Source organism: Malassezia sympodialis, genomic scaffold (assembly GCF_000349305.1).
Source record: "Malassezia sympodialis ATCC 42132 genomic scaffold, msy_sf_9, whole genome shotgun sequence".
Classification (NCBI taxonomy): domain Eukaryota; kingdom Fungi; phylum Basidiomycota; class Malasseziomycetes; order Malasseziales; family Malasseziaceae; genus Malassezia; species Malassezia sympodialis.
The window spans coordinates 463,528-484,403 of NW_017387807.1; the positions used below are offsets into that span (position 1 = coordinate 463,528).

The 20,876-nt window shown below is 59.7% G+C and overlaps 8 protein-coding genes and 1 pseudogene across 9 annotated transcripts; 6 read left to right on the plus strand and 3 right to left on the minus strand.

Moving 5' to 3' along the window:
• Positions 1 to 48: 48 nt before the first annotated feature.
• Positions 49 to 1,563, plus strand: MSY001_2016 (uncharacterized protein; the record flags this gene model as incomplete). The annotated part of the gene is made up of 2 exons (XM_018883846.1): positions 49 to 212; positions 240 to 1,563. 2 exons carry the CDS (start codon positions 49 to 51, stop codon positions 1,561 to 1,563), a joined length of 1,488 nt encoding a protein of 495 aa, XP_018740565.1.
• Positions 1,564 to 1,627: 64 nt separating this feature from the next.
• On the plus strand, positions 1,628 to 4,873 carry MSY001_2017 (uncharacterized protein; the record flags this gene model as incomplete). The annotated part of the gene is made up of 1 exon (XM_018883847.1): positions 1,628 to 4,873. The coding sequence occupies one exon, from the start codon at positions 1,628 to 1,630 to the stop codon at positions 4,871 to 4,873; it is 3,246 nt and encodes a 1,081-aa protein (XP_018740566.1).
• A 67-nt stretch (positions 4,874 to 4,940) lies between these two features.
• On the plus strand, positions 4,941 to 6,572 carry MSY001_2018 (uncharacterized protein; the record flags this gene model as incomplete). Its single annotated transcript, XM_018883848.1, has 1 exon — positions 4,941 to 6,572. One exon carries the CDS (start codon positions 4,941 to 4,943, stop codon positions 6,570 to 6,572), a length of 1,632 nt encoding a protein of 543 aa, XP_018740567.1.
• A 9-nt stretch (positions 6,573 to 6,581) lies between these two features.
• Positions 6,582 to 8,630, minus strand: MSY001_2019 (uncharacterized protein; the record flags this gene model as incomplete). Its single annotated transcript, XM_018883849.1, has 1 exon — positions 6,582 to 8,630. One exon carries the CDS (start codon positions 8,628 to 8,630, stop codon positions 6,582 to 6,584), a length of 2,049 nt encoding a protein of 682 aa, XP_018740568.1.
• A 139-nt stretch (positions 8,631 to 8,769) lies between these two features.
• On the plus strand, positions 8,770 to 10,476 carry MSY001_2020 (uncharacterized protein; the record flags this gene model as incomplete). The annotated part of the gene is made up of 1 exon (XM_018883850.1): positions 8,770 to 10,476. One exon carries the CDS (start codon positions 8,770 to 8,772, stop codon positions 10,474 to 10,476), a length of 1,707 nt encoding a protein of 568 aa, XP_018740569.1.
• Positions 10,477 to 10,516: 40 nt separating this feature from the next.
• MSY001_2021 (uncharacterized protein) lies at positions 10,517 to 10,841 on the minus strand (the record flags this gene model as incomplete). Its single annotated transcript, XM_018883851.1, is given in 3 exon segments — positions 10,517 to 10,549; positions 10,563 to 10,712; positions 10,737 to 10,841. 3 exon segments carry the CDS (start codon positions 10,839 to 10,841, stop codon positions 10,517 to 10,519), a joined length of 288 nt encoding a protein of 95 aa, XP_018740570.1.
• Positions 10,842 to 11,071: 230 nt separating this feature from the next.
• On the plus strand, positions 11,072 to 13,755 carry MSY001_2022 (annotated as a pseudogene). Its single transcript is given in 2 exon segments — positions 11,072 to 11,107; positions 11,113 to 13,755. Coding segments are annotated over 2 exon segments (2,679 nt in total).
• Positions 13,756 to 16,474: 2,719 nt separating this feature from the next.
• Positions 16,475 to 17,820, minus strand: MNT1 (Protein O-mannosyltransferase-like protein; the record flags this gene model as incomplete). Its single annotated transcript, XM_018883852.1, has 5 exons — positions 16,475 to 16,546; positions 16,572 to 16,751; positions 16,777 to 17,370; positions 17,415 to 17,491; positions 17,613 to 17,820. 5 exons carry the CDS (start codon positions 17,818 to 17,820, stop codon positions 16,475 to 16,477), a joined length of 1,131 nt encoding a protein of 376 aa, XP_018740571.1.
• A 462-nt stretch (positions 17,821 to 18,282) lies between these two features.
• On the plus strand, positions 18,283 to 19,165 carry MSY001_2024 (uncharacterized protein; the record flags this gene model as incomplete). Its single annotated transcript, XM_018883854.1, has 3 exons — positions 18,283 to 18,396; positions 18,470 to 18,988; positions 19,016 to 19,165. The coding sequence occupies 3 exons, from the start codon at positions 18,283 to 18,285 to the stop codon at positions 19,163 to 19,165; spliced, it is 783 nt and encodes a 260-aa protein (XP_018740572.1).
• Positions 19,166 to 20,876: the final 1,711 nt, after the last annotated feature.

Consider the following 20,876-nt stretch of genomic DNA (forward strand, 5'->3'; position numbering starts at 1 on the left):
TGAGTCAGCACGCGGAGGCCTGCCGGGCCGGTGACGGGCGGCTTCGTCATGGCGCTGTCGCAGGGCCGTCGCAAGTGGCTGCGCCGCGGCGTGCGTGTCGCGGCTGTGGCGACGGGCGTCATAGGGGGGGTCTACTTGCTTGCCCAGTTTGCACTCGCCAAGTTCAATGATATGCAGGAGCGTTTCCTGCGTGATCGCGTTGCGCGCGAGAAGTACGTACCTTGGCACTCACGCGTCAGCTTGCGCCGCCGTTTCCTGCAGAACCAGGAAGACTGCAGCTTTACGATCATGGCCCTTTTGCCGACGCTCTCGTCGCAGATATTTGAGGCCATGGATGTCGAGTCGATCAGCCAGGCGCTGCTTGCGCAGAACCGGCGACACAAGAGCCTGGGCGACGTAGCCAGCGCACCGCCTGCCGACGGCGCACGTACTGAGGAGAGCTCGCGCGACGAGGATCCTGCTCCGCAGAATACGTCGGCGAGCGAAGCGCCAGCATCCCTCGAGGTCGTGTCTGAGCCAGCGCCTGCGCCGCCTGCGCCGACGGCCAAGCTGCCTGCGGCGCCGACGGAGGCTGCGCCGACGCCCGAGTCGGAAGAGGAGCGTCGCGCAACCAAGCTGCGTCTCTGGGACGGCATCAAGCATACCTCATTTGAGCGCACACTCACGTCGCTGTACACGCTCGTGTTCCTTTCGCTGCAGACCTATATCCAGCTCAATATGCTCGGCCGCCGAGCCTACTTGGCCGCGCTGGAGAACCAGGCGAAACGCGACGCACTTTTGCGCACACAAAAAGGCGCTTTAGCAAGCCAGGAGCCGCACCAGATTGCGCTGCATGGAGATGGCCGCGATGTGGCGCTGGACGTCGAGGCGCTGGACGACCTGAACCTGGCCGAAGGGCGCCTATCCCAGGACACGGAGAAAAAATACCTCACATCAAGCTACTGGTTCCTGCACCATGGCTGGAAGACGGTGGCGGACCGAGTGCGCCAGGCGGTGCGCGCCGAGCTGGGCGATATGCCGGTCAAGACGCCCCTTACGTACGCGCACATGGAAGCTCTCGTGGGGCGCCTGCGTGCGCACCTCGAGAGTGATGCATCAGACACGTCGGTCGTATGGCTCTCAAATGATGGCTTCCGTAACATCCTGCTGCCCGAGACGGAGGCCGACGAGGTGCGCATGCTGCGTGAGGCGGGGGCCCTTGCGGCCAACGAGGACGAGCAGGAAGCTCTCACGCCGCAGCTGCGCACCCTCCTGGACGAGACAAAGGACTACATTGACTCGCCTGACTTTGCGCAGGTATTCCAGAGCTCCTGTGAGCATGTCTTTTCGCTGTTCCTGCAAAAGCTTGGCACGGGCTTTGAAGCGCCGGGTACGGATCCGCAGCGCGCGGACAAAACGCTGCTTCTCGCCAAAGTGCTTCCGCTCGTCTCGCAGCAGGCCAAGGTTGCGCTCACATCGACGCCGAACAACTATGTGGATGCTATTGTCGAGGGGCGCGACCTGCGTGCGCTCAGCGTGCTCATTTACGCGGCGTGGGACGACGAGCTCGGTAGCGATTGGTAGCACGTGCACATCGGGATCGGCGCCTCTTTTTTTTTCCGGGTCGAGCGTAAGCTTTGTTCCGGCCATGGCTACGTGCGCAGCGCTCGCGACGCTATGGCAGAGTGCCAGTACCGAAGAGGCCCACCATGCGGCTGAAGCGCTGTGCGAGCATGTGAATACGAATGGTTTTCGTACGCTGCTCAAGGACGGCATCCTCGCCGAGCTGCAGGACAAACTGAAGAATAAGAAGAGCGCCGAACTCCGCGAGCGTGCGGCCATTGGCCTGGGCGCGATTGCGTCCAAGGTCGCCGGGAAGAATGCCCCGGTGCCCCTGGGTGCAGAGCCATGGCTCCTGCCGACGCTGCCGCTGCTCCTTGATGGCTATGCCGACAAGAACGAGGCAGCGAAGAAGGCCGCTGAGAGCGCCGTTACGATGCTTGTCGCGCTCTTCCCCCCCGAGGCCGTCGCCGAACTCTTTGATGCGCTGTACCCCGTCATCGAGTCGGGCGCCGCCAAGTGGCAGGCTAAGGTCGGCGCACTCAAGGTCATCTCGCGAGCCTCGGACATGGCGTTCGAGCAGGTCGGTGACGAGCTGACGCAGCTGACGCCGGTGCTGACGACGGCCATGCACGAGACGAAGGCAGAGGTGTCGAAGCAAGCGATCAAGACGGCGACAAAGGTGTGCGGTGTGATCGACAACAACGACATCCGTCCGTTCATTCCCGACCTGGTGGGCTGCATGGCGCGCCCCGACTCGGTGCCCGACTGCATCAAGAAGCTGTCGTCGATTACGTTCGTGGCCGAGGTAACTGGGCCCGCACTCGCGGTCATGGTGCCGCTGCTGAGCCGCGCGCTGAATGAGCGTAGCCAGACGGTGCAGCGTCAGTCGGTAATCATTGTCGACAACCTGTGCAAGCTCGTGCGCGACCCGCACACGGCAGCGATGTACCTCCCGACGCTACTCCCGTCCGTGGAGCGCATCGAGGCAGGCGCCAGCTTCCCCGAAGTGCGTGAACATGCCAAGAGCGCGGTGCAGACGCTGCGCGCCGCGTTCGACGCGGCGCATGCGTCGAAGCAAGAGGCTGACGGCAAAGACCCCCAGGCCGCCGTGCAGGCGGCGCGCACCGAGGCGCTGCAGCGCCTTGGTGATGCAGTTCAGCCGCACGTGCCGGTGGGCGTTGTCTTCTCCGCGCTCGGCGATGCGTGGACCAAGACGGGGCTCGAGTACGTGTCGCGCGTGCTGGTGCGCCTTGCCGACAAGCGTGTCGTGCAGGCGGAGCCGTGGAACGACGTGTATGTCCTGCCGTACCTGCGACGTGTGTGCGCGACCCCAGAGGGCGCGCAGCAGGCGACAGACGCGGTGCGCGACGTGTACGTGAAGCTAGACTTGGAGCGCTTCGGCAAGCCCGAGGACGATGACGAGGATATCGAGGGCGAGAAGCTGTGTGACACACTCTTCAGTCTGGCGTACGGTGGTCTTCTGCTGCTGAACCACACGCGGCTACGTCTGTACCGTGGCCACCGCTACGGTATTGTGGCTGCGAACGGTAGCGGAAAGTCGACGCTGCTCAAGGCCATGCGTGACGGCAAGGTCGAGGGCTACCCCGACCAGGACCAAGTGCGCACGGTCATGGTCGAGCATTCGCTGCAGGGCGAAGATGGCTCACGGCCGATTCTGGACTTTGTTTGTGGGGACCCCAAGCTCGCGCACAAGCAGCGCGACGAAGTGGCCGAGGCGCTGCGCGCCGTCGGCTTCGATGACGAGCGTCAGCAGACGCCGGTCGGCAGTCTGAGTGGTGGCTGGAAGATGAAGCTGGAGCTGGCACGTGCCATGCTGATTGGTGCGGACATTTTGCTGCTGGACGAGCCGACGAACCATTTGGATGTGGCGTCGATCCGCTGGCTCGAGTCGTACCTCGTGTCTAATTCGAACATTACTGTACTTACGGTGTCGCACGACTCTGGCTTCCTGGACAATGTGTGTACGGACATTATCCACTACGAGCACAAGAAGCTCAAGTACTACCGCGGCAACCTGTCCGAATTTGTCAAGACGCGCCCTGAGGCGAAGAGCTACTACTCGCTCGCTGCGACGAGCGTTAAATTCACGTTCCCGCCGCCGGGCTCGCTTATGGGTGTGCGCTCGAACACGCGTACGATTCTCAAGGCGTCGCACGTTACCGTGCACTACCCGGGCATGCCGCGCCCGTCGCTGGTCGACGCGAGTGTGTCAATTAGTCTGTCGAGCCGTGTTGGTGTGGTGGGCCCGAACGGGGCCGGTAAAAGTACTTTGATCAAGGTGCTGACCGGCGAGATTATCCCGACGGAGGGCAAGGTCGAGAAGCACCCGAACCTGCGTGTGGCCATGATGGCACAACACGCGTTCCACCACCTTGAGCAGCACCTGGAGAAGAGCGCGTGCCAGTACATCCGCTGGCGGTACCAGGATGGCCACGACCGTGAGATTACAGAGAAGGCAACGCGCAAGCTTACGACGGAGGAGGCCGAACAGATGAAGGTGCCGATTGTGTCGCAGACTGGCGAGAAGCGGATGGTCGAGTTTATCGTTGGACGCAGCAAGCTGAAGAAGAGCTACCAGTACGAGATCAAGTGGGTCGGCCTCGAGCACCGCTACAACACATGGATTCCACGCGAGCGCCTGCTGGAGCTCGGTTTCACGAAGCTGGTGCAAAAGTTTGACGACTTTGATGCGTCGCGCGAGGGCGCGGGCAGCCGAGACCTGAGCCAGAAGGCGATCCGCGCGGAGCTCGAGGCGGTCGGTCTGAACGGCGAGATTGCCGAGAACAATGCCATGGGCGGCTACAGTGGTGGCCAAAAGGTCAAGGTCGTCTTGGCTGCAGCGCTGTGGAACAACCCCCAGGTGCTCGTGCTGGATGAGCCGACCAACTATCTCGACCGCGAGGCGCTCGGTGGTCTCGCCGTCGCGATCCGCGAGTGGGCTGGCGCCGTGATTATCATCTCGCACAACCAGGAGTTCATCAGTGCGCTGTGCCCGGAGATCTGGAACGTCGACGCCGGCCGCATCGTGTCCAAGACGCGCACGGACGTTGCGTCAGAGAACTTTGCCGACTCTTCGGCCACCACGCCTGTCAGCACCGAACCGAACAGCGAGGCCCCAAGTGCCGCGACAAGCGCTGCGCCCAGCCGCGCGCCCAGCGACGATGAGGACATGTCCAAGCTCAAGGCCAAAAAGGGCAAGAAGAAGCTTACACGTAATGAGAAGAAGGCACAGGAGGAGCGCCGCCGCCTGCGCCTTAACCGCTGGCTCCAGTACGGTGGCGAACGCGAACCGGACACGGACGATGAATAGCTGGCCTAGGCCATGAACGCCGCTCGCGGCTCTGTAGCACACGTGACGTTTCTCGCCTTCCACCACCATGCACGGCGCCCTCCACGCCCTGCCAGTGCAGGCGGTCGCCGCGACGCCCGACTCGCTCGCGGCGCTGACCGGTGCCAACATTTTGGTGTTTGATCGGCGCACAGGCACGCTCAAGGCTGCCCTCGACGCGCGCATCGACGCGCGTGCGGGTGTGTCGCCTGGCCCTGGCGCACCGAGCGCCGTCTTTCCACGCCTGTGCGCCTTCTCGCCGAGCGGTCAGCACCTCGCTGTGGCCTCGGACGACAAGATCCTGCGCGTGTGGCACGTTGACGCGATCGAGTACGGTCGTGAAGTCATGTTCCAGCGCCTCGCTAAGCGCGCTGGTACGCTGCAGTGGGTCCCCAGCGCTGAGGGCGACGAGGTCGTCGTTGCCGACAAGTTTGGCGATGTATGGAGCTTTGTGGTTGGTGCTGCGCCTACGCAGGATGTGGCAGACGCCGCCGACGAGGCAGAGGCGTCTTTGCATCCCCGCCTCGGCCACGTCAGTATGGTCACCTGCCTCGCCTTCCTCCCGAGCGACAACGCCGCGGAGCCCAGCGCTATTGTGTCCTGTGACCGCGACGAACACATCCGTCTCTCCCGCTGGGGTGCCCGCCGCGCCGCCCATGTTGTCGAGCAGTATCTTCTCGGCTCGCGCAGCTGTGTCGGCGCCGTGATTGCGCTGCCCGCCGACCGCGCCGCCCGAGCAGGGCTACCCCCGTCGGATCGCCCCGTGCTCATTTCGAGCGATGGTGGCGCTTGCTTGCGCGTATGGTGCAGCGAAGAGCGCACGTACCATCTTCGCGCGACGGTGCATCTGGACGCCGAGAAGCTCGCATCGTACGTACACATCGATGCGGCCACGGAGCGCCGTCGCGAGCGCGCAGCGTCCAATCTCGCGCTCCAGGGCGCCTTTGATCCATCCGCGCCTGAGCCAGACACCAAGCGTCGAAAGCACGCGGACGATGCGGACGACAGCGAGTCTGCGCTGCCAGCGCATGGCGTCTCGCTCGTCATCCAGCATCTCGAGCTCTTCGAGGCCGAAGGGCGCGACTGGTTGCTCGTGCGGATCGAGGGAGCTGAGGCCGTGTTTGTGGTGCCGCTCGCTGCGCTGATGCACGACGCCACGAATGTGGAAGCGAAAGTGTGCCATGTTGGCGCGCCTGTGCTGCAGACGGCGCTTGTCTGTGCGCCGGGTGAGACTCCCGAGCTGTGGACCTGCTGCGACGACCGGCCAGGTATCGGCGCAGGTCCGGCACTGCGAAGATGGTCGTGGCAAGACGGCGCCTTTAGTGCTTCCCCCCCTGATGTGCCTGAGCCCCTGGCAGAGCTTGTGCATGGTGCGCCAGTGACGCAGGAGGGCGATGTGCCGGTGCCCGAGCCAGGCACGACACTGGTCGCTGTGGCACGCACGCCGCGAGCGCTGGCGCCACTGGCCACGCTCTCGAAGCTATGCCTGTACTCGCAGATCATGACATGGCCTAAGCCGCCGCAGGCAAATCCGGACGGCTCGCCCTTCACGAGCTTATTCCTGCACCAACGCACTGAGGCCGTGGCACGCGACATGGTCGAGCGTTTCCAGGCCGGCAAACGTGCAGCAGGCCGGGCCAAGAATCAGGCGAGCATTCAGCAGCAGTTTGGCACAGACTAGAATAGAAGTCTAATCAGAATCACTATCGCTGCTGTCCTCGCGGTCGTCGTCGTCATCCTCCTCCTCCTCCTCCTCTTCTTCCTCCTCGTCATCATCCGCGTACACGACGTTCGATGGCTTGACCTTCTCGCCACGCATCAGGGCCATCTGGCCCGCAATGGTATCCTCCTCCGGGTCGGAGATCTCATCTTCTTCCTCTGGACTGGCGAGGCGCTGCTCCGCGACATTCAGCTTCATGAGCTTCACAGCATGGGAGCCCAAGTACGAGTCGCTTGTGATCTGTACCTGGAACGTATAGAGGCCCGGCTCCGGCGGCGCAATGACAGGCAGATGCACCGTGCGCGTTTGTGTAGCACCCACATCACCAAACTTGGTTGGCGGCAGGATGAGGTGGTCGTTCTTGTGGTCGCCCATCTGCACGAACCACTGCGGCTTGCGCTCCTCGGCAAAAAACGGCGCATACACATAGCCCGTTGGCTCGCGGCCGGCCGCGGCGTCGTCCGGCAGCGAGTCTGATGCCATCCCCGAGCGCACGCTATCGCTACCGTCCTTGTTCTTCGCGTCCAGGCGGCGGCCCTCGCGGAGGAGCGACCCATCGCGCTTCAGCGGCAGCAAGCGCATCTTGACAACTAGGTGCATAAGTGAGCCAGCGCTCACGCGCTCCTCGCCGACCACGGTAAAGTACGCGTCGACGAGTTCCAGACGCGGCCATTCGCTCAACGCACGCATGCACTCGGCGTACGCATCCGTGGTCATCCCCTGCGGCCCCGCAAGCACGGCGCGCCGCTCGGCGTCCGGCACCTTCCACAGGCCCTGCAGGCCGTATTTCGCCACCATGTCGAGGTGGAGTGCCTCCTTGGCAAGCGCCACCGTCATGTGCGGCAGCTGCAGCAGCTCCGACACGCGCCCACCGCTGAGCGGTACCGCCTGCACGAAATGTGCCATCATATCGCGGATCACGTTGGACTGCTCCAGACGGCTGTGCGACGTGCTCATAGCCAGCAGGCTCGTCAGCAGCTTCTCCGTGTAGCGTCCCATCTGCAGCTTGATCTGTTCCACGTGTGCTTGGCGCGACTCGATGCGGTACAGGTACGCCATCAACAGAACGAGCGCGCGCGCCACGGGCGCAGGCACGCCCTCCGGCACGAGCTCTTTGCCAGTGTCGTGCTCGTAGGCAGCGCGTACTTTCTCGGTCAGCTCGGTCATCGCCGACTCATCACTCGCACGCAGCGCGCTGACGTACTGTCCCTTCAGCTCCTCCGTCTTGGCCAGGAGCAGGGGGAGGTCGTCCGCCGTCACCGTCGGCTTAAGTGCGAGGAAAAAGGAGAGCGCAGTGGCATTCAGCACGCCATCCTTGGTGCGCGAGCGCGTACCATACCACCAGCGCGCGACAAGCAGGGGCAGACCGACACCGAACACGAGACCGTACACGGCAAGGACTAGCCAGTTGTTCTTGCTCTCGACGATCCAGGTCGGGAGGGCAATGCCCATCGACATCTCCTGCTTGCCATCGGGATGGCCGTACTCTTCGTAGTTCTTCCGGATCGTCTCATCGGTAAGTGCCTTGTATGCCTTGGTAATCTCAATATAGTGCGATTCGATTTCTGCCTTGGTCTGGTTCGACACGTCGCCGACCTTGTCGGGGTGGAACTCAACACTTAGCTTGCGATAGCGGCGGCGGATTTCGCGCTCCGTTGCGGTGGCCGCGATACCCAGGATCGAGAAGGGATCGTATACTTTGTGCTCCGAGTGGCTCACCAGGTACGCGACCTTCTTGAACAGCAGCGCCACGGCTGCCCATCCAGCCGCCAGAAGGACCCAGTGCAGAGTCTTCCAGACGGGTGACGTGCGCATGAGCTGCTGAACCGCTTTGACCTTGTGCCCACTTTGATCCAGCCAGCCCTGCGCCTTCGCTGCATGTGAGGGGGCAGACGACGTACCTGTCTTGCGCTGCGGCCGGAGCATGCGGTAGGTATATGGCACCATAAACGCCAAGAGTGCCGTGAGGCAAAACGTCATAAACTGACCGCCCTCCTCATCATACTTGTAGCCAGACATGGGGAGCGTCTCGCACGGAAGAAGAGCGTCGCGTTGCGTTCGCGGTGGCTCCGCTGCTCCGCCGGCCCTGGTCACCTCCACGTGACAGATGACTAAGGCCACGGACAACGCCCCACGGCGACGCTGCGCGAATCTCCTTATGCTGGGGCCGCCCCAGGCGTTGCCCGTCGATGTCTTCATGCGGATGCATGGGGCGCGGATCATTGTCGATGACCCACCCAGCTCCGAAGCACGCCGTGATGGCCACGACATTTACTTGCCGAACCACACTGAGTCTGTGTCGCACATTGCCGTCGATGTGGGCGGCTCGCTTGCGAAGGTGGTGTACTTTACGCGTGCGAGCTCGAATGCCAACGCCTTAGAAAATCCGCATGTGGACGAGCTACATGAAGATGACTCCGCATCCTGCCCGCCCGTGCTGTTTCACCCAGCAAGGCTTCGGCGTCGCTCGCTGCCGCCTGCCTTTCCCGGCGGACGCCTCAACTTTGTCAAGTTTGAGTCGAGCAACATAGACGCCTGTGTCCAGTTCCTGCACGATCTGATCGAGAAGAGTGCGGTGGCCAACCAGGTGACCGTGGACGAAATGCAGAAAAGCGTCAAAATTATGGCGACGGGCGGCGGTGCTCACTTGTTCTATGAGCGCTTCACGGGGGACCTTGGCGTCGAGGTGCAGCGCGAGGACGAGATGGAGTGCCTGATAACTGGTCTCAACTTTATGACACTCATTCCCGACGAAGTCTTTTGGTTTTCCGACCGCCTAGTTGACGAGATGATGCATATAAGCGCGCACACTGACATGTCGTTCTCGCGAGGAGACTCAAGCGTGATTGAGGGCGGCTCGGAGACGCTGCCGCGCCCGAGTGCGAGTCCGCCATTGTACGAGCCCATGTTTGAGTCATCGCCATCGCCCAAGCTGCCCTGTTTGTTGGTAAACATTGGCTCGGGCGTGAGCATCCTCAAGGTCGATGAGCACGGACAGTTTGAGCGTGTGAGTGGCACTAGTCTGGGTGGCGGAACACTCTGGGGCCTACTGGGCCTGCTTACGGATGCCCGCAGCTTTGATGAGATGCTCGAGCTGTGCGAGCGTGGCGACAACAGCCACGTCGATATGCTCGTTGGCGACATTTATGGCCCCATTGGCCTAGACCACCTCGGTCTCTCCGCATCGACTATTGCATCATCGTTCGGAAAAGTGTTCCGCTGGGACCGCCGAGGCGACGTGCCCGACGCGCCGAGCGATAGTGCTGGCGCCGCCTCGGCACGCCGCCGCGCGCGTTTCCGCCAGGAAGACATCTGCCGCAGTCTGCTGTATGCCATCAGCAACAACATTGGGCAGATTGCACACATGAACGCGGAAAAGTACAAGCTCGATCGTGTGTATTTTGGTGGCAGCTTCATCCGCGGTCATCGCGCGACCATTGCCACGTTGTCGTATGCGATCCGGTTCTGGAGCAAGGGCCGTCGGCGCGCCTATTTTTTGCGGCATGAGGGCTACCTCGGTGCGGTCGGCGCATGGGTGCGCCACATTGCGACGCGGACTGAGGAGAGTGCGTCGACAGGGCCGCCCGTGCCTCCGATGCTCGCTGAGGCGCTGGGTGGGGCGCCGCTAGATCCTCCCTCTACCACCTCCCGCGGTGGCACGGATGTCGCCGATCTGCTCGACCAGCTCGCTGAGCTCAATACCCAGGATATGCCGCAGGATGCGGCGTCTATCGGGAAGCTGATGACGCAGCTTGACCAGGCGCACCAAGTCGCGGACATGATCGAGACGCGCGTGGACCAGCTGCTGGAAAAGCTTGGTGCGGTTCTACCGGATCTCGAGTCATCTACAGACTCGCCTGTATAGTACAATAGCTACGCGAGGCTCTGCGTTGCAGGCAGCACAGCTACTCGTATCCGTCGGGAAGCCGGCCGACCACCTTGACGGCGTACAGCCCGACCATGCGTTTTTCTGCGTGAGCGGAGAAGCGTACCTATTCGCTGCCACTTGGCGACCCAGCTTTCTTCGGGCTGCAGCATGCATATAAGCCCATCAAAATTGGACGTAGTAAAGTCGGCGACGCGCTCCTGGCTGCCTTGCATCTAAGGTGAGAGGATAACACGTACGTCAAGGAGGTCTTGGCAGTTGGGACAGCCCTTGGCGTGGAACTCGGCGGCCGACTGCGCATAGTGGCAGCGCAGGCACGCACGCAGCTTGGCCGTCGTTGACATGGCACCAAAGCGATCCGTTCGCGTTCGCCGCACGAGCACACAGTGCAGACAAACCGTGGCGGCCGACGGGCGCCGCTCAAGCCTGCGCTGACGTAATCGATACCGTCGCTTCTCTCTCACCACCATGCCGCGCGACGAGCGAGGGGGCTGGAGAGACCAAGGCGAGTACCCGCGCGGCCCGCGGCGCGGATGGGGACGGCCGCGCGGAGGCGGACGTGGAAGACATCCCTATGCCGACACACGCTACGTGTCAGCGCCAGCTTCGAGTGAGTATGGCCCGCCGCCCGACCGGCACCATATGCGGCAGGTGGATGCCACGCGCCAAATTCATCAGTCACTTTTCCAGTTCGGCGAGGCAGAGGGCGTCGATATTAGCATCGAACTTCCCAAAGTGTGTGCGTGGCTTGAGTCGCAGGCCGTCGAGTTCCCTGCGGCCGTACTCAGCGCCGTGCGCATCCTGGCCACGGAGCAGCCACACAAGACGGCCCTCACCGCTGCTCTGATTGGTCACCTCGCGCTCGCGCCGTCGCAGGCGCCTACCGAATCGTCGCCATCGCTGGGTCAGCGCATGGTCGACCATCTCGTGCAGTTGTTCGTGCACGACATGGAGGCGCACTACTGGCGGAATGTGCGTCTGACCCTGCATGTATTGGCGGCGCTCGTGCCGTTGGGCATTGTGTCACCCGCGTCTGTGCGCCGCGTGCTGCAGGCACTCGTCGATGTGCTTTCCAGCGAGGGCGTCGCGCGCGACGTGGCTGATCCTGCCGCCGACTGTGTGATTGAAGTTGTGTGTCGTGCGGGCGCAGACCTACTCCAACCTGAGCCACTGCCTGCTGAGAATGCCGCACCGTCAGCGAAAGAGCAACTCGATGCTGTCGTCGACGGCGTCGTTGCGTATGCCGAGCGCCGCGGAGCCGCGAGCTCCCTGCTCTCGCCCTTTGATTTAGACGGCATCGAGCACGACTTTCTCGCTGAGGAGGGCTTCCTGGACCGTGTCCATGCACTCCAGACGATGCAGGAGCGCGGGTACGTGCGTCCAGCCTGTCTTCCTGCCGCGAGCGATCTGCTCCCGACGACCGTGTCGCCGGTTACCAGTGCCGTGCCGCCCGAGCTTCGCGTGCTGGCATTGCCCGACTTGCATGTGGCACCACTGCGCGATGCGGCGCGCGATACGCAAGACGATGACCTCCTTGCGCCGCCCGCTCACCTAAACACGGGCAAGGGCATGGTGGAAGTGGTGCGTGCGCGGATCGGCGCGCCACCTCTCGACAGGGCCCCACGCTGGTTCGGCGCGAGTGTTCCGGCACTAGCCACAGCTACGAGTGTCGTGCTGCGCTCGATGGTACTTGACGTACTGGATCTGTACGTGATCAACCGCAAAGAGTGTGCACATGTACTTTGGACGCTGCCGCACTGGCTGCGTCGCGGGACGTTTGATGGGCGCACGCCGCCGACGCGCGGCCTATTTGGCGAGGCCGACCAGTCATGGCATGAGGCAGGCGACGGCCCGTGGAGTCTCGAAGATCTGGTGCTGGAGAGCGCGCTGTCGAGCATGCTCGTTCTGCCCACGGCGCCGCAACTTGAGCTGTACTATGCGTCTCTGCTGCGCGAGGTTGTCACGCTTGCCCCCCAGCAAGTCGCGCCGTCAATCGGGCGCACGATTCGCCGCTTCTATGCTGCTGCCGGCGAGGGCCGTGTGCATGCGGAGGTGCTGCGCCGCATCGCCGACTGGTTCAGTGTGCATCTGAGCAACTTTAATTTCACGTGGGCATGGTCTGAGTGGCAGGACGATGCGGCACGACCTTGGCCGCATCCGCGCCGGGCACTGGCACGCCGCATTGTCGAGCTGGAGGTGCGCCTCGCATATTACGACCGCATCAGGGGCACGGTGCCGCCAGAGCTGGAGGCAAGTGTTCTCCCCCCGACCGAGCCAGCGCCTGTGTACGCGTACGGCGATCCGGGCCACGCGCACCATGCTTTGGCGACGCAGCTGTTCCAGTCGATCAAGGCGAAGGCGAGCGTGCAGGTTGTGCAGGCGGATCTGCAGAGCTACCAGCAGAGCATCCTGGCACCGGCCACGGATGTGCCGGACACGGAAGATGAGGCGCTCGCCGAGACACCCGCGGATGCGGAGCGCATCGTGCGCGATCTCGCGGTGCAGACGTTGTTAAATGCAGGCAGCCGCAGCTTCTCGCATTTGTTGAATGTGATGGAGCGCTACCACGAGCTGCTGCGCTCGCTCTCACAGACGCCAGATGCGCGCCTGTCCATTCTGGCGAGCACGGCGCTGTTCTGGACACAGTCGCCGCAGTGGGTACTGATCGTGTGCGACAAGCTGCTGCAGTACCGCATCGTCGAACCTGTGGACGTGGTGCGCTTTGTGTTTACAAGCGAGACAGGTCGCACGAATGCGCCGTTCGCGCTGGCGGATCAATCACCTGAGTGGGGTCCCACGCGCCGCGACTGGAGCTCGTTCAACTGGTGGGCCCTGCTGCGCCTCACGGTCGACAAGGTTCTCGGTCGAGTCACGCAACTCACGCGGCGTGTAGACGACCTGCGGCGCCAGGCAGATGCTGCGGACGGTGCACCGCCGGCGTCGGGCGCGGCGGACGAGGTGCAGGTGCACCTCGATGCCGTGCTGCTCGAGCAGCGTAAAGTGCTCGTGACGGTCGTCTCGCAGCTTGTGCACCAGATGCAGATGCATCCGGTGCCAACGCTAGATGACAACACCGACAGTGCGGGCTGGCAAGGCTGGTGGCTGCGCGAGTGGTACCGTGCCTTTGTGGTGCTGTACCACGATGTGCTAGCAGCGAACCGCGAGACAATCATGGCCAATGTCTTTGCATCGTCAGCCGCGGATGATCCGTGCCTAGCCATCTTTGATCACGCGTGTGCACTGGCCAACTCTACGTAGCAGCTAGTAGGATAGGTCCATGGTATCGGGCTGAGCGCCATCGAGGTCCTGGTAGCTACGGCGCGGTGATGCGTGGTCCACCGCGCGGCTCGGTGCGACTAGTGGCCGCGGCTCGCTCCCCTCATCCTTCAACCCCGAGGGAGACACGCGCATCGGGTCGCACAAATATGAGTTAAAATACGCGGCAAAGGCATACGTATCACCGCCTCTTCGTTCGAGTAGGTCCAGGTGACGACGGCGAATGTGCTTGCGCACGAAGCCATGCGCCTTGAACAACTTGCCACACTCGCCGTCCCCCCCCTGGCCCGTGCGCACACAGCAGCGCACTTTGCCTGGCTCCATCTCGCGGATCCAGTCACGTGTGAGATGCTCTTCCAGCGCGTCGCGGTCAATGCCGCCGTGGCTCGGCAGCGCCTCGGCAGGCGCGAGCCATAGACGAAGCTTCGCGTCCAGATGCGACGTCCAGTACTCGTCCTCGTGTATATGCAACTCGTTCACGGGCTGCCGACGCACATGACATGCACTACGGCGCTCCAGCTCCTCGGCAAAGTCACACTGCAGGCACAAGTAATAGTCCATATGGTACACGCGGCGCAGCAAATCAAGCTGCAGATCAAGCTGCTTCTTGACTCGCTCATGCTCCGTGCGCATGCCTTGCATGGCAGCACATCGTGCCTCAATGCGCTCGCACGCACGCACGTCGAGCCACGCCCACGTGTCGCCACCAATCAGGCACTCGTCCGCAAATAGCGTCGTGCGGTCCTCCTCCTCAAGCTTTTCAATCATCTGGCGCGACAGAGCCAAGTCATGCGTGAGGCGTGGTAGCGTGTTGGTCGACTCAGGCGCTATGCGAACACGACTGCTGCTTGGTCGGTCCAACAACGCCAGATGCAGCACAAAGTCGCCAAAGGCATGGCCGTCCAGTTGTCGGATCGCATCGCACACATCAGTTCCATGCTCAAAGACAGCAATTCCTGCGCGGTTCCAACGCCGCTGCACGATCGGCTCGAGCATAGCCACGTATCGAAAGCCTGCATACGTGCTCAGGTGGTCTTCCAGCTCGGTCCGTGGTCGGTCAGCCGGCCATACGCGCACAAGCAACTGGTGCTCAGGGTCCGGTGCCAGTGGGAGCTGGTCGGTGTCAAAGTGCTCTTCGTTACCCAGCCGGTTCGTTACTGTGTACATGGGCACAGAGGACCCGCTCTCCTGCAGGTCCCAACACACCTTATCTAGCGCCCCCGATTCAAGCTCGTGCAGCCACACTTCTTTGTGTCCCATGCGTCCAATACGCCGGCGCAGGCGCCGCGCTTCGACATATGGCGCATAAATCGCGTACTTCTCTTTAAACCATTCGTCACTCTGATGACGCAAGAAAAACGACCACAACGACTGTCTCTGATAATCTGTTTTGTACTTCTGGTATCGATCCGACCATTCCTCAGGCGTTAGAGACGCATTATCTCCATGCAGCAGGTCACGGTGGCGCATACAATGCTGGTAGTCCCGAAACGATAGCCGCGTGTTCATATTCAGGAAATCCTGGTACACCCCATCTCTGTGCTTGTCAGCCGCACCACACGTACGAACTGCCATACGCGTCCCGACCATGCAGGCGCATTCGCTTGCGCACCGGGCTCTCCGTCTCTCTGTATGCGCGCCGCGCCATCTCCGCAAGCCGAGCGGTGCACAGCGCACGTAACACACCAGTCTAGGCACACGACCTCTATATCACGTGAATATACACCCTAGGAGCGCCGCGATCGCGCGCTCCGCGTCGTGGGGACCGGGCTGGGCGAAGCACGCACGCTGCGGGAGGAGCTTGCAGCGCGCCGTGCAGGCGTTGAGCGTGTAGAACGCATGGAACCAGTGCCTGCGCCATCTGTAGCCGCATCGGAACCATCTTCGACCTCACGCTTTTTCTCGTCGTCGTTCAGCTGTTTTTGCTGTCGCCGTGTCGTGATGGAGCGCGTAGGCGTATCAAGGCCGTCGTCATCCAACTTGGATCCTCGTCGTCGCTTGCTCGCTCGTGCAGAGCCGTGTGAAGATTCGTCCTTGGGCAGATCGGGGGAGGTATCCTCTTCCGTATGTCCGCGTTTGCGCACAGTTCGGCGCTGGACCGATCGAGGCGCACGTTCTTCCTTGTCTGATTCAGACTCGCCGTCGTCGGCCATGGCATCAGCACCTTCATCCTCTTGTGAGGGTGGGACCACCTGAGTTTGCGCGCCGTCATCGCCTGCTTCAACGCGACGAGATACGATGATTGGTTCATACAAATACATGGGGTACAGGGCGAACTCTTCCTCGTCAACGTCCCGCAGAAAACGCGATCGTGCTCTCTCATGGTCCCGCAAGAACTGTGAATGCTCCTCGTAGGTACGGAGCCACACAGGCTCCTCTTCGTCGTCACTACCTTCTTCCATTTCGTCAAGTCCGCGTAGGTCATAAAAGTCGTGCAGCCGTGCCCACAGCGATGCACTCGATCTATTAGCCTGCTTCGCCTCTGGCGCGCCATCTAGGGCATGCAAAATGGACACCATGTGAAAATGTCGATGCTCTCCTACAGGGCGGAATACCGAGATGGCTCTCAGCAGCGCCACATCGTGTCGGGCTAGCTTGGCCTTGCCGCCCTGATCGTCCTCCCTGGCCATAAGGTCGACCAGGTGGAGTGCCGCGAGTCTGCGACCGGAATAACCAACTACACACACCTCCATCTAAAGGCTTACTTAGGCTCGCCCTCGACTGACACCTTCCACCACTGGGTCATGCACGAGTACGGATCCCGGTCAAACGACTGCGGTAAGCAGTAAAACACACACCTCAGTAGGATCACAAAGACACTTGCCTGTGTCGTGGTACTTGGCACGGTTTGCCGGGCAATGTGCCCACGGGATATGGCGGTATCCGATGTCCTCAAAGTGGTGGATCTGTGAACGATTCAGGAACAGAGATGCGGCAATACTGTGAACAGGCGCGTCTCCCCAGCGCTCGTAGAAGAACTGTTGTGTTAGACCGTGTACGTACACCACCCGCTTTATCCAAATGGGTAAAGTAGTCCAGATACTGCTGGCCGCGCCAGAATCGCAAGTCCGCGATTTCAAAATTACTCCAGAAGTGGCACATGTTGTATATCGAAGATTGCATTGTCTTCGAGTTATCCACAATGAAGCCCATCGCATTGTCTTCAGCAAGATATTCTGGGTGGTTCTTGGCAAAAATCTTGGTCTGTTCCCAGAGCGTGGGGATAGTGGCGGGATACTCATGCAAGGACATAGTAAAGCCATATGCCTTGTTATTCAGCTGCATAAACACGAAAGGATCATAGTCAATGTCACAGTAGATGCGAATGCCCGGTTCCACGCGCCAGTAGTATTCCAGTCCAAGCTCGTAGGTGAGGGGATGACGCCAGAAGAAGCCACTTTGGTAGCGGCACATATGACGGTACGACTCTGAACCACCATAAATAATCTGCTTCATCTCCATCTCCTTGCGCTTGGCTGCTGCCTTCTCCTGATCAATCCAGTCGGGGTAACTCCAGTGTTCCTTCGGCACTAGACCGAAATATACGGGCGAGCGCGTCATCTTTCGAACACCCTGCTTGAACTCCTCCGTAAACGGCTTATCTGAGCGTCAATCGCTGTGTACTCACCGTTCAGAAATACCCACGGATAGCCGAATTTGCGGTTGAAACGATCTTCCACTGCACGGTCACCAAGTCGCAAACGCACCATCCCGCATACTGGACTTCATATCATCCAGCTCGCGATTCCGTACTAGCGAGATAAAGGCAGCCTTAGCCCGAGGCGCCTGGTTGATCTCGCTGGGATAAAACTCGGGCGGATACAAGTTGCCATCGTCACCCCGAACAGCATACTTCCGCAGATCCTCAACCGTATTGGCCTGGCTCATGAATCGGTAGTCAGACATATTTGGACTAGTGCTAAACGAGGGGTACGTGGGGCACGACTGGTTACCAAAGAACGCTGGAATGTGCTTCAGCTGCGCCCGCACTTGCTCCGAGCCCCACGAGGAGAGAGACAGGTATGTCGTCAATAGGAGAACGAGCATAACTCCGGAAAGCAGAAGCAGAAGCCGCTGCGGCCGGCGTAGGATCGACTCAAGCATGCTCGTGTAGCCGCCTGTTGTCAGTGTTGGACAGCGCGTTGTGGCATCCAACCCGCTCGGTTGTCCTGTCACGATTATATAATCTTCAGCGTCGCTCGTCACCTTCCGCTCACGCTAGCCCTACGACGCGAGGGGCTGTCATGGCAGCTATTAATGGCATGTACGCACCACAGGGTGCTGCTGCTTCCTCCCAGAGAATGATGACTGATCAAATGCAAGTTCCAAACATAATTCTTCGCGAGATCAACAATACACATGCTGATTTCGTCCTAGAGAATTGCGACTTGAGGTGCGTATATCTCATGTTGACTCTAGTTTTGCCAACTCTCTGCGTCGAGCGATTATTGCGGATGTGCCGACTGTTGGTATGTAATGCGTTTTTTTTGGTAATATCCAGCAATTGATATGGTGGAAATCACCGTGAATACAACGGTGTTGGCTGATGAATTCCTGGCGCATCGTCTGGGTATGATCCCCCTGCTCAGCATGGATGCAGCCAAAGTACTTATCGACCAACGTGTATGTGATGTGAAAAAAGTCTAACCTACAGGATTGTTCTTGTGAAGACGGCTGTGATCGATGCTCAGTCGAGCTAACCTTGGACGCGCTGTGCACGTCCGACCGTGGTGCCATGCTTGTGACATCCAAGGACCTAGTCCGCAGCAATACCATTGCAAATATGTATTCGGATGAGGCCACTTTTGGTCCTGTCGCTCCTCGTCATCCTGATTTTGGCAAGCCAGTGGGGCATGGTACGCACGTCTATCTTACGACAGATGATCCCAATGCGCCTGGTGTATCAATTGTACAGCTTCGGAAAGGTCAGCACATCAAAGCTCGGTGCATTGCACGCAAAGGTTTTGCGAAGGAACATGCAAAATGGTCGCCTGTGTCCGCTGTCGGATTCGAATATGACCCGCACAATGCATTGCGGCATACAACTCTTTGGTACGAGTTGGACGCCAAAAAAGAGTGGCCTGAAAGCAAGAATGCACACGAGGAGGAGCCTCCTGCCGAAGGCACACCCTATGACCCTAGCCGTCGTGCTAACCGCTTCTACTTTGACGTGGAGTCAGTGGGCAGCTTGCACCCTGCAGAAATTGTTGAGACTGTACGTGATGATATCATAACATGACAGGGTCTCTCACTGCTAGAGTACAAAACTGCACAAATTGTACAAGAGTTAGGTATGCTACTTCAGCCCGCCGATGCTGCGATAGCAGCGCCCGGTGGTGGAGTGTACAATGCGTACGGGGCATTTGACGGTGTTTCCGCTGCTTACGGTTGAGTCTTAGTCATCAGTAGAACCTCTGGCTGGGCAGTACAGATAATATTCTCAGGACACCATGAGTCTGACGGGCAGTGCCTCCGGTATTCCGCTGGACCCGGGTCTAGATCCAAATATGACGTTGGTTCGCAGTCCATGCGAACCGCTTGTGAATATCACCACCCAACTCGGTTACAATCCAGATCTTGGCACCACTCACTTCCCACCGGGTGTTGCCAGGGCACGCTTAGAGGATTTTAGCGCGCGCTTCTTTCCAGGCGAAGACGTACGTTTGATTGATTCTGACATAAAGCCGGACCTTTCAATCGAGTATTGGGATAAATTTATGGATGAATATTGTGTGCCCACCGCGGTACTTCGACTTTGTTTGATCAACCAGGAAACGAAGCAATGGCAAAAATTCGATTTGGAGCGAAGCCTGATCAAACATTTTTTATATGGCTTGTATCTTCAACATATGCGTATTATGCGTGGTCACTTTCGGGAAATCCATGAATATACCTGCGATCCTTTGCGGCCACCACCGCCACCTACTAGGTCGTTTCTAGCCCGCTTACCCGAACCGCTCTTCTTGGGACTTACGACACATATCGTGGAATCTGAACAGGTGATGAATTTGATCGGATATGAAAATGGATGGCAGTGTCAGATGATGGGAAAAATGCGAGCACTTTTGACGCCCTATACTACTCTCGAGCATGTCACTGACCCTTCAAAGCCTGATGGCCCTAGAATACCTCGATATGTCACCTCCCTACGCCTACAATACTTGTCGTTTCTGATATTAGCACATGAGCTTTACATGCCCTTTGAAGAACTGACTCAAAGGCTAAATTCCAGTGTGGTTCCAAATGCTTTGGTGGAGCAGATAATTGAATACGGTCTCCAGCGTGAGAAAGAACGGGAGCGGGAGCGCGAACAGAAGCAGGAACCTAACCATGAAATAAAATCGAATACCCCGCTGTCTGCACCCGAGCGACATGGAGTTCGTGACCAACCTCAGGAGGACAGTTCATCTCATTCATCTGCGTCACGGATATTGTCACCGGCCACTTCTTTTGCGGATTCGATATCAAATGGTGGTCATCAGATACCCATATTTAAGCTTCCACGACCTAAAATATCCACTCTCCGATATATCGATGAATATGGAGTTCCAAACGCCTCTATCCCTGTGCTTAATGTAAGTGCGTCCTACTTACCCCAGATGATTGAATGCATCACACAACTATCAACCCTTATGGATTCCCATATATATGACGATCAAGATCCTCTGCAATCTGTGGAGCTATTCTATCAAAGCCAAGAAGACCACCCCACTTCTCTATCCGAAATGATATCGGATACGACGAGCTCTATTTACCATAAGTTTTCGTGTTGATGGGCTTCCCCACAGCGCGTCATCCAGCACGTGACTACATGCCGATGCGCGCCTAATTTCCAGTAGCATTGCGCTGTACTAATTCCGTTCATGGGTCAGACAGCCGGTCGTTTGACCGACGAGGAACGGCTTCAATATGGTCTCTACGTTGCCCAAAACAAAAAGGTGTGTATGGCAGCACCATTTGTCTCAAGTGGTGTTGTGTCGTCCCGACCTAGCACCTGGAAAGACTGGTTTAATTTGGGCCCCTTGACTTTGCATCAAGTTTTCTACATTTTTATAATGAATGGGATTGGCGCTGCTATCCTCGGTGGTGCAGCCAATTTTGGT